The sequence below is a fragment of the Erithacus rubecula genome (genome assembly GCF_903797595.1).
Source record: "Erithacus rubecula genome assembly, chromosome: 29".
Taxonomy (NCBI): Eukaryota; Metazoa; Chordata; class Aves; order Passeriformes; family Muscicapidae; genus Erithacus; species Erithacus rubecula.
The window spans coordinates 2,394,650-2,413,368 of NC_136681.1; the positions used below are offsets into that span (position 1 = coordinate 2,394,650).

Genomic DNA, 18,719 nt, shown 5'->3' on the forward strand with positions numbered 1-18,719 from the left:
GCACACGTTGCCATGTTTGGAGAATTCAGTATCACAAATTCCAGTCCAGAGAGTTCTGAGAGACACAGGCTGGGAGGAAAATCTTTTATGTTCTGGCTTTTCTCCTTCTTTTTTTACATTTATCCTGGCAGGAATGTCAGATTTGTCTTTACAAACAAGCTGTGGGTCTGCTGGTAAATAAAACCAGCACTGAGAGGTGAAAGGAACAATGGGGTGGATTCTACTGATTGATGAATGGAAAAAAGATATTTGCCTTTAAAAACAGTAGGTTTGCTGAGAAATGAAATTGGATATTGGAAGATGAAAGAAGTAATGGGGGAAAATCATGAATTCTGTAAGAATTAAAAATGAAAAGGGAGGGTTGTACATGAGAGGGGAATCTCAGGTGTTTGGGCAGTCTGTGCCTCTCAAGCACCTCAGCCCAGGGGGAAAGAGAGAGGGAAATTGGGATAAAAAGGAGGCTGAGTCCTCAAAAATCTGAGAGACCCCAGTGCAATGCCCCCTGGCCTCTCCTTTATTGGAATAAAACAAAAAGGACTCCTCTGTCTGTTTGCGGATCCATTTTCCTGACAATCCATTATCTGTTCCTAATGAGCCGATCCTGTGCCGCTGCCTCTCCCCGGCGCGATCAGCAGCGCCGGGATTTCCTGCGCTGAGCGCCCGTCCCTGGAGCTGCCCGAGGGATTCCTGGAGGCGGCACTGGGAGCTCTGGGCTGGGGATAAGGTGAGGATCAGGCTCGGACTGGATGCTCCCCAAAAATCCAATTCTCTCCGTATGAACCCCGCTGCCCGGAGGAGCGCTGGGCGCTCACACGAGGATGGATGGATGGAAGGCGGCGCTCGGAGCATCGCTCATTTTTCTCTCTTTTCTCTCTCTCAGACGGTTGTGCCGGGAAAGAAAAGCCCCCGGAGAGGCGGGTGTGGAGCTGCCAAGGTGACATCACGGATGGTGCCACCGCAGGAGCAGCCAATTGTGGAGGGCAGAGGCACCGCCGGCCCCTCACCTAGCGCAGGATCCTATGGCAGAGAGCTCCGCACGCTCCTCTCTGGCCCTGCTTGTCTTGCCGCTCCTCCCCTTCCCTCTCCATCCATCCTTCCATCCATCCACACTCACAGCACAGCCAGCAAAACCGCTGTAAGGGAAATTAACCCACAAACACCAGAGGTTTATGTCCAAAAAGGAGACAGAGGAGTCTTTTTTGCTTTATTCGAATAAAGGGAGAGGCCATGGGGCATTCCCCTGGGACCTCTCGAATTTTTGGAGGACGCAGCCTCCCTTTTTATCCTATTTTCCCGGCCGCTTTTCCCTCTCTCTTTCCCCATGGGCTGAGGTACTCGAGAGGCACAGACTTCCCGGAACGCCTGACACCTGACATTCCCCTCTAATGTATAACCCTCCCTTTTAATTTTCAATTCTTGTAGAATTCAATTTTCCCCTTCCCCGTTGCTTCTTTCATCTTCTGCTACCAAATTTTTATTTACCAGCAAACCTACAGTTTGTTTGTAAAGGCAAATCTCTTTTTCCATTCACCAATCAGTTGTAATCCCTCCCATTGTTTCTTTTATCTCCAGGTGCTAACTTTACCTACCAACAGATCTACAATTTGTTTGTAAAGACAAATGTAACATTCCTTTCACCGCCCTGCACAGCCAAAACCCGCCGAGCATCACCGTGCTGGCGCTGATTCGCACCCAGCTTCCCGCACCGCTCCGCACTTGGATTTTGGTTCCTCCTCTTAGGAACTGATGAATGGAACTCGTTGTTGTAACAGTGCAGACAACAGGCTTCGGGTTTCTATCCCCAATGTGGAAAAAACAGTTCCAGCCAGAGAAATGAGCAGAGAATTGAAAGGTGGGGAGGCTCAGGCTGGAGATCAGCAGGAATTTCTCCATGGGGGGTTTGGAGTGCCCATCCCTGGAAGTGGCCAAGGAATTCCTGGAGGTGGCACTGGGAGCTCTGGGCTGGGGACAAGGTGGGGATTGGCACAGCTTGGACACTCGGAGGGTTTTTCCATCCTCAGCGGTTCTGGGATTCTGTGTTCTGCCTTTCCCTGGATATCTGTGCATTTAATTGGACAAGATCTAATTGTCAGCACGCAGAAACATCAAACTGCAGCTCCTGCAAGTGTCCCCTGATTCCAGCAGAGCTCAGAGCAGCTGCTGCCCAGGAGGAAACGGGCACATGGAGCTGTTTGTGAGCTGCAGCTATTGCAGCAATTTGGAGATGAATTCCACCTGTCAGACAGAGCTCTTAAAGCAGCGGCTGTAATTGTCTGCTGCTTCTCACTCTGCAAAGAAATGACAATCGGCACATTGTGGCAGCGAGTCTGGGGTGTCTCCTGGCAGTGCTGCAGCTTTTTTGTGTGAGAGGAGAGTCAGGCTCTGGGAGAATCCTAAAGGAGACTGCTGTACTCCAGCACTCGGCTTCAAACACAACTGGCAGCACTGAGAGTCTCCTGAGCACAAAGAGATTTTTATGTCCCATTCTTTGTAAAAAATACCTGAGCACTGCTTCAGCTCTGGCCCTCACACACGACAAGGCTTTCACTCTGACTTGGCAAAGATGAAGCTGAAAAATTCACCTGTGTTGTATCCATTTCAGACTCTGACAGGAGCTTTGTTCCCACCTTATCAGTATTTATAAAGTATCCATATTTTGACAAAGAATCCTGTAACTGGAGCAGAAATGCTCTGTGCTTGGCAGCACAGACAGACCCAGCCTGCAGCTCCCTCTCACCTCCCAGCTGAAGGAAATTGTGCTTAGGACAAGGACTGAAAAAGGAAAAATTTCTGTGAGATACACAGAGGAAATTCTTCCCTGTGAGGGTGGGGATGCCCCATCCCTGTCTTATCTTGTTAGCTCACAAGCTCATCTAGCACTGTTGAAATAAATGAGGAATTATTATTTTTTATATGGAAGAGTAAGGAATATGTTTCACCCAAAATTTTGCAGATAAAGTTTTTTTTTATATTGATAAATGACAGTCTCCCAGCCCACAGTTAGATGCAGATTACATGCCAAATGTAAAACAGTGAGATTTGTCTCAAAAAGTTTTTACTTAGAAGACACAGAAAAATACACCTGAGAGTCAGAAGCTGCTTGATTTTCCATAGAAAAGCATTCCAGGGTCCAGGGGCTGGAATTAAAACTCCAAAGTAAGGTGGAAGTTAAAGGCTGGAACAGCTCAGGGTGTAGGATCAGCACAACTCCACTCACTGAGACTTTTGCAAAAATATCCTTTTGTGACCCAAATTATAAACCTTAATCCACTGCAACAACTCCAGCAGCTGTAGGACCATTCTCCTTTTTTAGAAACACTCCAGAATGAAACACTTTGTACCCTTAAAATTCACTGATTTGTCTTCAGCCAACAAACAGCAAGTTACAAACTGCACCGTGAAGGAAAAAAAAAATAAAAAAATAAAAAAAATCCCTAAACAAACTTCCCAGTCTTATTAGAGAAGTGCTAGGAAACAGTTTTCCCTGGAAAGGAAATGCTGGAAAAGCATCCCTGGTTTTCCCCCAATGCCTGAGCAGCTCAGCTCATCACTGAAAGGCAAATTCAGTGAGATTTCTCTTTTTTATGGGGATTTTGTATCCAGCATGAAGTTTTTTTTCAGGAGTATCTCCAGGTTTTTGTTCTGTTTTGGAAGTGCTGGTTGAACTGCAGGGCACAGTTCAGGAATTTTGGTGATTTATTTTGGTTTTCAAAGCTCAAGCCACAAAGGAATCTGCAGCAATGGCAAGCACGAGGTAAAAATCCTCCAAACAGCTGCAGGGAGTCAGGGCTTCACTTTCAGGTTGAATTTTTATGGTTTGCACACACAGAAAAATGTCAATAATGTTTTTTATAGTGAATTTTCCCATTAAAAAAAATCCATTTCTAAGTTTTTTCTATATGTAGAGTGAAGCCTGAACCCAGAGCAAGGAGGATTCAATATCCCAGCACTGAACTCAGAAGGGAACTTTCCCAAATTCTGATATTTTTCTGAAAGAAAAGAAACACCTCAAAATGTGTTTTACAGCAGAATAATCCCAGAGCAAAAAGATCTTGCCTTATGCAAGATGATCTTGTGTTTATTTTCTTGCATTATAACTGAAAAAGATTTTAAAGCAAGACCCAAAAGTTTCACTGTGAGTCTCAGACAGAGAAACTTTCTGCAAATTTGGGTTTATAAATTTTCTCTTATTCCTGTGAAAAAAGAAAATCCCATTTACACAGATTAAAAATAAAGATAAATAAGTGAAATGGGTGGTACCAGTAAAAATGGTGCCACTCCCACCTGGAATGAAGAATTTCCTCAGGATAAATAGAAATAAAGAGTGCTCTTGAAGCAAGAACAGGAGGCAGATGAACAATCAGGGTTTGTGTCCCTTACTCTTTAATCTGCAAATTAAACACAATTAGGAAACAGAAGAGAAATACAAGGAGTACAATAGAGTTGAGCAATCATACAATTCTATTTCACATTTCATATGCCACCACATTATTTTCCTTTCAGAGTTTTTCTGGACAAGGTACACAAGGCAAATCAGGGGGAATATTTTTATTAAGTGCTTCAGGAAATGAAGCAGATGATCCCAGGTCACTAAAAAAAAACAAAAACAAAAACAAACCCAAGCAATCTTTAAAAAAAAAAAAAATCCAGTTTATAAACAGCAGCTTCAATATTTGTGTCACCCAGAACAAAAGAGTTTCATAAAATATTAAAAATAAAAAAAAAGGGAGAGTGAAGAAAGACCAAAAGGAGGCAGGAAATCATTTCAGCAGTTTTGTGAGAGCTTTAATGGCACAAAAATGTTTAGAAGCTACAACTTATACATGTAAACTGGAGATAATGTTACAAAGTGCCAACTAATTAATGAAAAATGCAGAATCACTTTGGCTCAGTTAACTCCAACAAATGTCAATTAAAAAATAAAAAAACAAAAAATGGAATTTCTAACAATCTTCAGCTTTCACTTTTTTTGAAAAGAGTAAGTAAAATATGCATTTGCTGCAGTTAGCTCAGCCTGCATCTTTAATGTGCCAGTTTATGCATTTTTTTTTTTCTTTTTTCTTGATCCTATTTACAAATAGTCAAGGCCAGTTTTCACTGAATGTAAGAAAAATGAAGCCTATTTCTTTCTTTATTTCTTTATTTCTTTTTCCAAAACTGTAAACAGGTATAAAGCTTTTTTAAACAACATTTATCTTAACAAAACTTCAACTCTCAATAATTGAAACTTTTTTTTTTGTTTGTTTTTTTGAATGCTGCAACACTCTGTTGCTGTTCATTGTAAAACTGGAAGTTGCAGATTTTCTTCCAAAGCTTAGAACAGGGTGTGAATAAATACTGAATTTATCCCAGCCAGTGTTAAAGTGACCACAGACATTCCTCAGCTCTGGATTTTATAGATTTACTCCAAATATCATTATCCAGCCACAAGCTTGCACTGTTATTTATCAGATATTCTGAAATTAATTTAGACTGGGTTTTTTTTTCTTTAAAAATATTCCTTACTTAGTAAATAAAAATCTCTTTTTCCATTAGTCCAATTCATACCAAACAAGGTGCTGTGCTAGAACTGAAAGTGGTCCAGCCTTTCACTGGTCTGAGGGCTGGAAAATGGAAATATTTGAAATAAAAAATGAAATATTTGATGCTTTCTGAAGCTCCCTGCCCCCACCTTCTGGGTGAAACCCAATACCCACACCCAAAACAAACCTGCACTAAGTGCCACTAAGGATTCACAGGGAAAATAAAAATAAAAAATAAAAGCAGATTACTGAAGCAGATTTGCTGTTCACCCTGAAATTATTCTCTGACAGCATTCAGAAGCAGAGAGTGAAAATAAATCCACTTTAGCAGTGGATTCATATTGAATTTTTTTCACTTCCTGGGAGCTAAGTGAAGTTTTTTAACCCAAATCTCAGCTGGGATTTGGTTTCTCTGCATCAACTGCTTCAAGCAATCACTGCTCTATCAAATAATCAACTTTATAAAGTTTGATGCAAGCAAGCAATTAATTATAGGTAGCTGTTTTCTCCAAATGGCTGACTAGATTTTCTTATTTTCTACAAGTCAGCCTACTAAAGTTTCTTTTATTTAAATGAGATTTTTTTGCTAGTCTTAAAATTAGCATTGGTTCCCTAAATACTTAGTATTAAAGTCTATATCATATTTTTATATATATATTCATATATATATATATATATAAAAACAGTATTTCTATCCTTCAGAGTTCATGCTACATGTTCAGAAATCCAATAAAATCTCTTTTAAGGACGTGGCAGTCCTGATGCTTTGTAACAATTTGGTACTAAAGCTTCACATTTTGCAAAGAAGTGTCACTGAAGGAGGACAATGTTCCCTAAAATAAAAGTTCAACGACATCAGTGAGAAATCTACCCTACCATGAGACATCACAAAGTGAATTTCAGGTTCCAAGTATCCCCAAAAAGGAGATTGTACAGTAAACAATGAGAGAGGAATATTGAAAATTCATTTGTAGAAGATATTTCAGAGCTTTTCCAACTTCTGAACCTTTGATGCACCTGCAAGATTGTCCCCCCTTGAGGATGAGTCAAAAGTTTTTCCTGCTGGAACTTGGGATCCTCAGAGCTGTAAATGGTTCCACAACAAACAGAAGAATTTCTTTTTACACACTATACTACAGCTGTTGGGTTTTTCCTTAATTTAGAACTATTTTGAAAAAGAAAATTCCACATTGAAAGTTTTTCCCTAAAGAAAAACAGGTAAAGAGAAAAAAAAAAAAAAAAAAAGCTTCTTCACATGCAAACAATGCAATTTTTTCTAATATTTTCTAGGTATCAGACAGGTTTTCCTACAAGGAATAAAGAGGTGACTTCATAGAAAAGACAAGATTACAACAATTACCTAGTATTAAAATATGCTGATGGATTTAGTTATCCTGCTTTAAAATTTCTGCAGTCTTTGCCTCCTGCAATTCAAATGATGTTTGTTTGCCAATACAAGGGGCAGAGTAAATTCCCCCCCCCCCAAAAAAAAAAAGCTGATTGAAACTGGATCTTGATTATTGCCAGTGATTTCTTACTTTATTCCACACCCAGCTTCTTTTTGTACAAAAAAAGAAAAAATCTCTTTTCCACTCCCATAGTTTCAGTCAACATTAGACCATGCACAACTGCAAACTGAAGTCAGGTTGCACTGAGGAGGCAACAGCATCACTGCTAAAATTAAATTTGCTGGTGGCATTTTGCATTGAGAGAAGCCCTTGCAACATAGAAACACAGTTGGAAATTCCATCCAGCAACTCTGATGTGTCCTGCAGGCCCAAAAGGAAAGGGAATTGGGAGAGAGGGAGAAAATGTGGATAGCCAAAAAAAAAAAACACCTCACCAGAGTTCCAACACAATACTGAATTCCAGAGTTAGCCAAAACCAAAAAAAACCTGGATATGGAAGGAAAGGGTCATGCTTAGAATGGTCTCAAATGTGGGGAATGAGCCAGGAACAGCTTCAGATGGGGCTCCAGGTTTGCACTCTGTGCTCAGTAGGTGCTGGCTGAAGGGGTGGTCAGGCGTTTCCCAATGTAGATGCTGCAATAAAAACAAAAAGATTTGCTGTTGGAAAATTGATTTTGGAATGTTTTTTTGATGTCCTCACACAGCTCTGATTCACTCTCAGAGTTAAGATCAGTCCATAGAAAATTTCCACGTGGAAAGTTTTTTCCCCTGAAGAAAATTCAAAGTTCTTTTTTAGAAAATGACTGGCAGAGGTTTGGCGTGAGGTTGGAAGGATCAGTGCTCTCACTATTCACCCAAAGTGGGTTTTCCTCATCCAAAAAACTTTTATTTTGAGGATCTGACACATCAACACTCCCAGATAATTGGGGGAAAACAAATCAAGTGCTGCTCACAGAGAGGGGGGTGAGGTTTAAAACTCTGAGCATTTAAATCACTGCAGGATTTTGCACAACAAAACAAAAATCTCACAGTGCAGCCTCACGTGTTCCATCATCATTTATTGGATAGTTTACAAGAATTTAAAGAGACAATTGAACTGCACCCACAAAAAAAAAATCAAATATAAAGTTAAATAAAGCCAAGTTTTGAGTTTTGCACCAGCAAAGAAGAACATAAGGTGGATAAACAGAATATAAAGATTTAGGCAAAGTCAGAGATTAAGTGGGATTATCCAGGTAATGAAAACATTGCTGAGCAGACACAGCTGATCTTGCAGGACACATCCAAAATTTCATTTCTTTTTCTCTAAATTCTCAAACCTTGACTTTCAGCAACATCACAATGCAGCATTAAACTGGAAATTACAATTTGTGCCACACACTCCACCTCAGCATCATTATTTGTACAGTGTCCTTTCACACTGGTCAGTCAAAATTATTTTTTCCTCTATTCTAATTTTCCCCTTTATAACCTAAATCATTTAAATAGAAGACACATAATCAAATTGCACAAGTTACAATTGCAAAGGTTATTTGGAAACTCAATATAATTTGATTTATTCTAGAAAAAAAAGCAGATTAAAGGCTGCAAAGTTTTAATTGCTGCAAAGTTTCCCTGCTTTTGTAAAAAAAAATTTTGAGTGAGGGATAAAAATCATTATTCCAGAATACAAGTGAGAATTAGGTTAATACTTACCCTAGTCCCAGAGCCAAAACATGAGATATGAACAGAGATGGAATGAAAACCTTAAGAAATTCTGCAGAGAAAATGCCACCTTTTTTCATTGCTCCACTTTTCCTCATACTTAGAGACACTGAACGTTTGGGATGTCTGAAATGGAATTCCCTGGAAGAAAAGGGGGAGGAGGGGAAAAATTCAAGACTTTTTTGTTTCTTTCCCTTCTTTTTTTTTTTTTTTTTTGCACACAAATGCATAGATCTCTGTAGGAATATATATATTTTTTTTTTAATATATATAAAGTACAAAGAGCTAGAGATCCCTTAGATAGAGTAAAAAATCCAAGATAATAAGAGGAGATACAAATACAGAAATGTGCCAGATTTAGACAGCATCCTCTATTTTAATAAAAAATGTTTTGCATTCAAGGATCTCAATGAACATTAAATATTTTACATAGAAAGAAAAAAAAAAGGGACAGAGGATTTAGGAGACTTGCTCAACACTCTTCCACCCCAAAAACCAAAACTAAATCCCAGGAATCCCAGCAATTACCCAGTTCTGCCACTAATTGTCATTTTGTGCAGAAACCTTGCTGTGACTTTGTATCACCTTCAAGCCACTCTGCTGATATTTTAATTTTCATATTTCATTGTTTTGACCTTTTTTGAAGCCTCCTCACAGAGAAATCAATCTCTTCCCAAGATGAATTTAATGTGAGATGGTGACAAATCTTTCATCTATTCATTGAAATCAATTAATATTAATTAAAAACTCGAGAGTTGAACTCACTTGGGAGGAATGTTTTCAGGCCTACTTGACCAGTCTGACACCCAGTCTGCACTTTTCTTCAAAACTTCCAATTCTTTCTCTCCTTCTGCTGCTTCTTCTTCAGACTGAAACACAAAGGGGACAAACCTTGTAACACTCAGTGAGTAAAATTCCTCAAGTGGAAAATGCAGAGTGACATGATAAGCACCAAATTGTTCTTGGATTCCTGATTATTTCCAAGAGATTTGATTTTTGCCAGCAGAAGTCAGGAAACCACAAATTCTATTACTACACCCAGGATTTCCACATCATTGCAAGCTGTTTGTTTTTTTGTTTTTTTTTTTAGCTAGCAAAAACAAAGGATTATTTTAATCCTAAATGTAATGAGCCAGTGTAAAAAATATTTACAAATGGAAGAAAAGGTGGATGGCATTCCATTTAAAGCCCACAGAAAATGATGAAAAGAATGGGAAGTCAAATAAAAAGGTTTCAAAACCAGTATTTTGACTTTTTAAAATTTGTATTACTTGCAACTAGTAACTTCTGCTGAGTGAATCCCAGGAGAACTCACTCCAATTGTATATAAAGATTTAACTTCACATCAATAAATGCAAATGTTACCATGTAAGAAGAGAAATAAAACAGGAAGAGTAGAGAACACCACTGACTTTAGTATTAAAACAATTGTAAGGATTAAATAACCTACTTAGCATTAAATCAATGTCCTGAGTGACTCTTATTTTAATAAGATAAACACTTAAAACATCAAATGAGAAGCACAGCAAACCCAGAGAAAATCAAATATTGCCACAAGTGAGATGCACCAACCCCTTCACTCAGACCCTTCTGGCTCTCAGGGCAGAACTGCAACAGTCCCAAATCTTGGACAAAATTAAATGCAAAGTTTTATCTTTCCAGGAATGTTTTTTATTTATGCTGCTGAAGACAGCAAATGCAATGAAATGATGGAATTAAAGAGTTCAGCATTAGTCTCCTCTGAGTTTGTGATGGAGATTACTCACAGTCATGTGAGTAAATCACTGAGCAGCCTGAAATCTTGTGCAGAAATATCAACATTTCAAAGGCAGCTCTGACACCAAACCAGGGGTTACACAGTAATGATGGTTAGGAAAGCTGTACACACAGCTTTCTATAATTCTCACTCTATAATTTCAATTAATACAGAATTTAAGTCTTTTGGCATCACCAAGAGCTTGTTCTACCCTTCAAGGCCAGATCAAACACCCACAAGTTACAAATGTATATTTTCAAAGTTAAGGAAGAAAATACCTGAGAACTACTGTCTTTACTTGTGTGCATTTCCACATCAAAAGTTATCTGTCCATCATCTTGAGGTGACGGGCTAAAGAAAAATTTGATTCCATTATGTCATTTTGTAAACTAAAGAATGATTAGTGTAGATAAATCTCAGCTGAATCATTTCCTCGTGCACTTTGAGTTCCAGACTGCACCACCCTTCAGATCCCAAACACCAGCATTACAAATCTTCCCAACCCCCCTCATCTTTTTTTTTTTTTTTAAATTTATAATCCCACCTTTCTCAACAAGCAAAGAAAGCACTGCTACAGGAAAGATACAAATCCCTTTGTTATGTAGTGAACGCTACCAACCAAATTGTGAATTTTGGACCATCACACACTGACCACCAGCCAGCAGCTATTCCCAATTCTACAGCACAGCTTTCCCCCTGAGGAAAAAAAAAACCAAAACCAACACTGCTTTACCTGTCACAGTGGGAACTACCTCTTGAGCTGCTCTGTCCTGACTCGTGCTGGGCATCCAGCAGGATTTTCTCCATGTCCCCGTTGTGGATGGAGGAGGAGGAGGGCACGTGCTCCAGCCCCCCGTTCCTGCCGCCGCCGCTCTCGCTGCTGTTGCCGTTCCCATTCATCTGCAGCTCCACCCAGGAACCTGTGGGGCAGCCACAGTCACCCCAAAGTCACCCCAAAGTGTCACCTCCAGGTTATCAAGTGCAGCCAGAGGGAGAGCTCAGAGTGCTGGGCTCAGATAACAACACTGACAACAGGCAGAGACAGCAGTGCTCTCCTCTCAGCAGCACAAACACCCCAAAAGCTGCTGGCTGCTCCCCAGCTCTGGAGATGCTCAGGGAAATCTCCCCTTTCTCCCCAGCTATTAATTCTTTCATCAGCCACATCTCTCTCTGTAGTTTGGAGATTCAAGGAACTATGGATCAGTCCATTGCAGGTCACCCTGTTCTACATTCCCTCCTCAAAAAGAATTTTCATGCCTGTGACCCTTAGTACAAAACCCCCCCTGTGCACCTTTCCTTTCCTTTCCTTTCCTTTCCTTTCCTTTCCTTTCCTTTCCTTTCCTTTCCTTTCCTTTCCTTTCCTTTCCTTTCCTTTCCTTTCCTTTCCTTTCCTTTCCTTTCCTTTCCTTTCCTTTCCTTTCCTTTCCTTCCTTTCCTTCCCTTCCCTTCCCTTCCCTTCCCTTCCCTTCCCTTCCCTTCCCTTCCCTTCCCTTCCCTTCCATCTCCCATCAAACTCTAATTTACACTTTCTTCCCCATTTTTTACCTATATGACATCACCTGGACATTAAAATTCAACAAAAAAACAAGAGTGTACCATGGATGGTAAAAGCAGCTGCTAAAAAGTTCACACACAGTGTAGTTAAAGTGAGGATTTTTCTTTTTAAATGTATTTCACTGATATTTTATGTGCAGATTAAATATGAGGGTGCATGTACTGATTTTTTTTTAGTATGTTTCAACTGGAAACAAAGAGCTTTTAGAGATATATGCCACTACAATTGTGTAATTTAGTTTATTCCACTTGAGGGCAGGAGCTTTTAGGGGTCTTTTTTTGTACTTGATTGATGTTTTTTAAAGTTTGGACACACAGTAAAAATACCCAAGTAAGAAAAGCAAGCCTGAAGCTACAAATAAAACACCTGAAACTACTTTTGGAGCATCATTTGTACATTTCAACACTGATCTTTGATTTTTAAAATGCACCTGCACTTGTTTTTTGCAGCATGGTTCTGTCTCTGGGAGCTCCATCAGTGACACAGGAGGAGATGTTTAATAATGAGCCTGTTTTCAACTTGATTTGGTAAAGAATTCACTTTTAGTACCAATTATTCATGATGCCACCACAGCTGGGAAATTTGGCTTTTCAGATAATCAAGGGTTAAATGGGAAATTTGCACAGTCAGCATCAGACAGAGGCTGTGTTATCCAGATGGGTGATGATTGCTGGGGGCTGAATTTCTAAATAAAACAACCAAACTCTTAAGAATTTCATCAGGAAAGTTGTTCAGCCTTGCAGAGGCCACAGGTGGTAAATTCAACTAGCAGGTGGTCAGAAATTAATTAGGTAAAAAAAGCTCTGTATTCCCCAACAGCCACTTTTGGCTATTGGAAAAAATCAGGATTGGCAAATAATTATGATTTTAAAAAAAACTCAGCAGAGGGAGGATGCTGCTCACATCTCCTCACTCTGACACACAGCCCACAAATCACATTTTTATTGATTTTCCCTGGGGCTGACAAACTCAGTGCTGACCTAAATCACTCTGGAGTAGGAAGAAATGCCAAGTGTGCAGTGAGTAAAATCCCTGGGAGCTGATGCTCAAAGTGCCAGCAAAACCCCAAATTGCACTCACAAAAAATGAAAACTGTTGCTTTGCTTTGTTGAGAATTAAGGATGTTACATTAATCACCTGTTAATTGTGACAGAAAATAGGAAATGTGGCAGAGTGAAGAGTGGGAGAATTAAGAGTAATCAATTTAAGAATTGTGGCAGCAGCTCCTCCATTCACAAATCACATAACACACGTTCTTTGGAGATAAAAAATAAAACCAGCTGTTCATAGGAATGGTATTTTCTCCAAAATTGTTTGAATTTTGGCTTTGCTCTATGGTTAATTATTTCGCTATGAATTTATATACAATGACTTTGATTCTATGTTTGTCCATAATTTGGTGAATTTTTGTTTATGTTTAATTTGGTTTAAACACCAAGAGCTAAACATATTGGGAAAGACTGGTCCCATTTTTTTTATTCCCTCTGATTTCAGCTGGGTGCATGAAGCAGAGATGTCAAAGGCAATATATGAATTAAATATCTGTACACATTTTATAGATCCAAAGTAAGAGCTCACAAGTAGTCTGAGGCACGATCAAGCTGAATAAACTAATAAATATCACTTTTACAATGAAGTACAACATTAATAAAAAGAAAAAGAAGAAGGAAAGGAAAAGAAAGCCAACCAGATTCCCACAATGGTCATTATTAAGCAGATTTTCCCTAATAGAAGAGATGTGCTCTTGCCTAAGGTGGGATTTCTTTTTGTCAATATATAACAGAGCTTTATAATAATTAAAATACAGGAAGCATCCAGAATTCCCAAAGCAGACAACCTATGAACCCACCAAAGCACAGGTTACCAATTTCATCCCCAGCCCTCCAAATCCTAAGGGGATCTTTGAATAAAAAAACCCTGAACACGCAGCCAGAGCACCGTGAATGGCTGAGCTCATTAGGCTGAAAAGTTCAGTGAGGAGCCGAGAGAATGGCAGAAAATGGAGCTGTCCCAGCACAGCGTTTGTTTCTGTTGTCTCTCAAATATTTCCTCTCCCACCTTGTGCTCCTCCAAGCAGGGTTACAACATGGCCAGGAATTAAAAATAAAATATCCACCGAGTCATGTCGCAACCCTGACCGGTTAATTAAGTATAACAGGCCGGGATAATTTGGCAGAATTATTGACTCGGGTAACATCGTTTAAGGGACACGGTTATCACAGCACAATGGCAGCGTTAAGAAATGAGCGCAGTTTATTCTTCCTTTCACACAATTCCCATTGAGTTACGGAAAAGCAACCGGCGAGTTGATTTTGCGGCCAGCTAAACTTCACCGTAAACCAACGGAGGTTGCAGTTAATCATTTATAATAATTTATTCACCTCGTCTATCGTGAAAATGTAGAGATGAAAGGATACACCGAAGGAGATGTTTATAAGGAAGGGAGAGCATTTGCCAAGTAAGTACCAGAGCCTAGACGATGTGTCTTACTAGTGTTATCCCAGGAACAAAAGGATGCAGCAGAGCAGCTGACAGAGATGCCGGATATAGAGGGAAATAGCTCACGTCAGTGCTATTGACTCAGCCACTGAATAAACTCATTCCCACAGCCACGCTCCTCCCCCGACCCCGCCGGATCCCCACGGTCGCTGCTCGGGTAAACTCCGTGTAACCACGCAACGAGCTCGGGCCGCTCCTCGGGGGCCTCAAGCGCCCTCAGCCCCAGCGAGAGGGGGCACACCCGGAGCCCGTTTGGTCTCTCCCGGCTCGGAGCTCTCCCGGCGCTCAGGGCCGCCCCTCCGGCCGCCGCTGCCCCTCTGGGCCCTCAGGCCGCCGCTACCGGGCCTTTTATACCCGCTCCGCCGCCGCCCATTGGCCCCCGGCGGCTCGCGCGGCGCGTCCTCCGCCAATGGCGGCCCGGGGGGGTCGCGGCCCTCAGGGCCCCCCAGCGCCCCCCGCGCCATTTCCCGCGCCCCCGCGGCCGCACTCACTGTTGAGGCCGGGCTCGCCGTGCGTGGCGTCCGCCGGCGGGTTGTTGTTGTTGTTGTGCTGCGGCGGCTCCTGAGGGTTGGACATGGCGGCGGCGAAGCGGCTGGAGCGACTGAGGAGCCGCTGGGGCAACAACAACAAACCCGGACTCCGTTCCGGGCCCGGCCGCCCCGCCCCGCTCCCCGCGCTCTGCGCAGGCGCGGCGCGCGCCGCTCCCGCCCTCCGCCTCCATGGCGCGAGCCGCGGGCGCGCACGTCCCGCGCGTGCGCAGGGCGGGAGCCGAGGGAGCGGCGTGAGGGGACGGGAACGGCGGGAACGGGAAAATCGGGACGGGAACGGGAATGGAATGGGAAAATCGGGACGGGAACGGGAATGGAATGGGAAAATCGGGGTGGGAACGGGAAAATCGGGGCGGGAACGGGAATGGAACGGGAAAATCGGGGTGAGAATGGGAAAATCGGGACGGGAACGGGAATGGAATGGGAAAATCGGGGTGAGAATTGGAAAATCGGGGCGGGAACGGGAAAATCGGGGCGGGAATGGGAATGGAATGGGAAAATCGGGGTGGGAACGGGAAAATCGGGGCGGGAATGGGAAAATCGGGCGGGAACGGGAAAATCGAGGTGAGAATGGGAAAATCGGAGTGAGAATGGGAAAGGAATGGGGAAATCGGGGTGAGAATGGGAAAGGAATGGGAAAATCGGGGTGAGAATGGGAAAGGAATGGGAAAATCGGGGTGAGAATGGGAAAATCGGGGCGGGAATGGGAAAATCGGGGCGGGAATGGGAAAATCGGGGCGGGAATGGGAAAATCGGGGCGGGAATGGGAAGGAAATGGGAAAATCGGGGTGAGAATGGGAAAATCGGGGCGGGAATGGGAAAATCGGGACGGGAATGGGAAGGAAATGGGAAAATCGGGGTGAGAATGGGAAAATCAGGCTCAGTCCGGCTTGAAAAGCCCTCCCAGAACACCAGAGTCCGAGCTGTGATAATTGCTAAATTCGTGTTAATCATAGAAGTTTTGGAGTTTGTATAAATCAGAATACTTAAAATAAGAAAAGAACGTGGAGCTAGATAAAGGGAAATATATGGTTAAGCCCACTCTGTTTAAATTCCCCTGTTATATTGTATATACCGGTTTGTAAAAAAAAAAAAAAAAAAAAAAAAAAAAAAAAAAAAAAAGGGGTGTTTTCCATAGTCTGAAACGGGTTTGGTTTGTTTTTTTTTTTTTTTTTTTTTTGCCTTTGTGTAATCGATCCCAAACTCTCTGCTAAAAATCACAATTCCCACTTCTGTTTTTATCTCCCAAGGACCAATTGTCCCCAGAACTGTCCCACGGGAATCTCTCACATATATATTTATATTTATAAGCATTTTGCTTCCCAAAAGCTGTAAAAGAGCCTTTTACACAATAAAGTTCTCCCACCAACAGCCAGGAGAGGATAAATTGTGTTTTTTTTTCATTCCTGGACTCACTGTAGGAATTCAGTAGCAGCAGAGTGAAGCCACAAAGACACAACTCCAGTTTAGTCCCTGTTACAAATGTGAAGAAATCAATTTCTGTACCAGAATTATTTTAAGCTGGAGAAAAAAACAATAGTATTTTTTTTTTGTCTTCTCTTCACCTACAGTAACGTTGGATGTTTGAAATCCACCTTTTGTAACACCAACACTTCTCAATTTGACTGCAGGCTTTGTTTGTATGGCTGTACCAAATATCCAACCCTGTGGAAAATCTGGATGTCTCTGGTTTAGAATTAGCTACATTAGCAATAAAAAAAAAAAAAAAATTAATTAATCTGATAAAACATCTGTTTACAGGTAGAGGAGCTGCAGAAACACTTGAGATTGGAGTTCAGAACAATGAGCTACTTGTGATTTTGAATTAAAAAAAAAAAAACAAAACCCACCAGGGTAACCCAGTCCTACTTTGCAACTCTCAAATCACAACCCAACACCAGCATTTGTCACCACCCTCATTCAGGAAGCTTTTGCCACAACACTTGTGGCATGAATATTTATCAGGCAAGTGGGACTATTAAAATTTCTGAGTCAGAAATAAATTGATCAAGATTATAGAGTGAGTCAATGCCAGAAATAGCATTCACGAGGTCTGACTTTCAGCCACTGCACAGGTTCCATGAGGCATTTGAGTGATGTAATTGATGTTTGCAGTTTGGATCCTGCCATGGAAAATGCTGGGACAATGGCAGGGTTGGACAGACACAAAACCACACCTTAATAGAAGAGAAACAATGGCCATAAATTCCTGGGAAAAGCTGTTTGTGCTGCAGTGCAATGCAGAGAGTTTTTCTTCTAGGGAAAAAATAAAAATAAAAAAATTAAAAAAAAAAAAATCAATTGAAATCAAACGATTAACAAGACCTAGAGCCAAGATAATGCCACTGGTTTATTTTGTGGTTCTGAGGTGTTTTAAATGTTTGGAACAAATAAAGAAGGAAAGATGTGGCTGCCCCTGGAATGTCCCAGGCCAGTTGGGGACAGTGGGAGGTGTCCCTGCCACGGGTGGCACTGATGGGATTCCAGCTCCTTCCCACCCAAACCATCCCGTGATTCTCAAATCTACACCATTCCTCGATCATTTTATTATCTTTTTTTTTTTAGTATTTCTGTTCCCCAAAGCTGAAAAAAAATCCCTTTCCTGAGCATCCCCCCTGCACAGCTGGGCTGAACTCCTCGTTCTGCAACCAATCCCTGGAAATTATAGAGTTTCAAATTGAGTTTTCAAATTCCGGCCACACTTTGCCCTGACCCCTCTCGGCTCCGGAGCCTTTTTCTCTTCTCTGTAACATTTTGCCTCCTAGTGGAGAGCCCCGGCTCAGAAAAGCATCATTAAAACCAGCCGGGGCTGTTTTCCTGTTTGCAAAAATTGAGCTGGTTAAAAAAGGAACAAACACTGGTTTTATTCCAGCGCTTCTCTTTACAAACCCGAATGAAGTTAAATGTTTGCTCCAGACACCCAGAGTGATTCCAGAGCAGCCTCAGTCCCTGCCCAAGATGCTGCTCCTTCCCTTTTACACCAGTAAATTCCAGAAAAGAGGCACCTGGTATTTAATTCAGGATGTGATGGGATGTTTCCCACCTCTGCAGCCCGAGGGGAAGAGCAGAGAGCAGCACACAGGAATTGTTCCCCAGCTCTGCTGTGCCTGAGAAAGTGACAATAAAAAAAATCTCTGAAAATAATGGTATTCCATCATCCACAGCCCCTCTCCAGGAGGGGAAACCCCACAGATTTCTGCTTGTCAGCACTACCCGAGTTTTTTTTTCCCCATCAGGCTGATATTAAAGGATTTGTAGTGAAGCAAGAAATGATCCTGTTCTCCCTGAGCAGAGCAGGGGAGCTGGTGCTGCTGCATGCCCAGAGTGTTTTCCAGGCAGCTGGATAAACACCCTCACATCTGGCAGCAGGGGTGACACTGTGGCTGTCACTCTGCAGATAAAACCACCCGAGTGCTGCCTGGTGCCATTTCAGTCCCATCATGGAGGTTTCTTCAGCAGGGAAGAGAATGTTTTCCCCATTTTCAGTTTGGATTCAGGGACTGGGAATTGCAGATTTGCACTGGTTTTACTGGGCAGTGAGCAAGCACAGGGAAGAGACCACTCATTCAAAAACCACCTGCAAAGGGGAGGGGTGGGAAAGAGCATAAAAAGCATCCTGACAAAGTGTATTCTCTGTGTACTTTTATTAATAAAATATACGATTTACAGCATGGATCAGTGGACAGTGTGCTTAGAGAAGTCTCTAATGGACAGTGTGACAGCACA

The 18,719-nt window shown here is 41.8% G+C and overlaps 1 protein-coding gene across 1 annotated transcript; it reads right to left on the minus strand.

Annotated features, from left to right (window-relative positions):
- Nucleotides 1-6,162: 6,162 nt before the first annotated feature.
- BNIP3L (BCL2 interacting protein 3 like) lies at nucleotides 6,163-15,128 on the minus strand. The gene is made up of 6 exons (XM_079328743.1): nucleotides 14,937-15,128; nucleotides 11,125-11,311; nucleotides 10,670-10,742; nucleotides 9,401-9,504; nucleotides 8,627-8,776; nucleotides 6,163-7,564 (listed from the first exon to the last, which is right to left on the minus strand). The coding sequence occupies exons 1-6, from the start codon at nucleotides 15,019-15,021 to the stop codon at nucleotides 7,516-7,518; spliced, it is 648 nt and encodes a 215-aa protein (XP_079184869.1). The 5' UTR covers nucleotides 15,022-15,128; the 3' UTR covers nucleotides 6,163-7,515.
- Nucleotides 15,129-18,719: the final 3,591 nt, after the last annotated feature.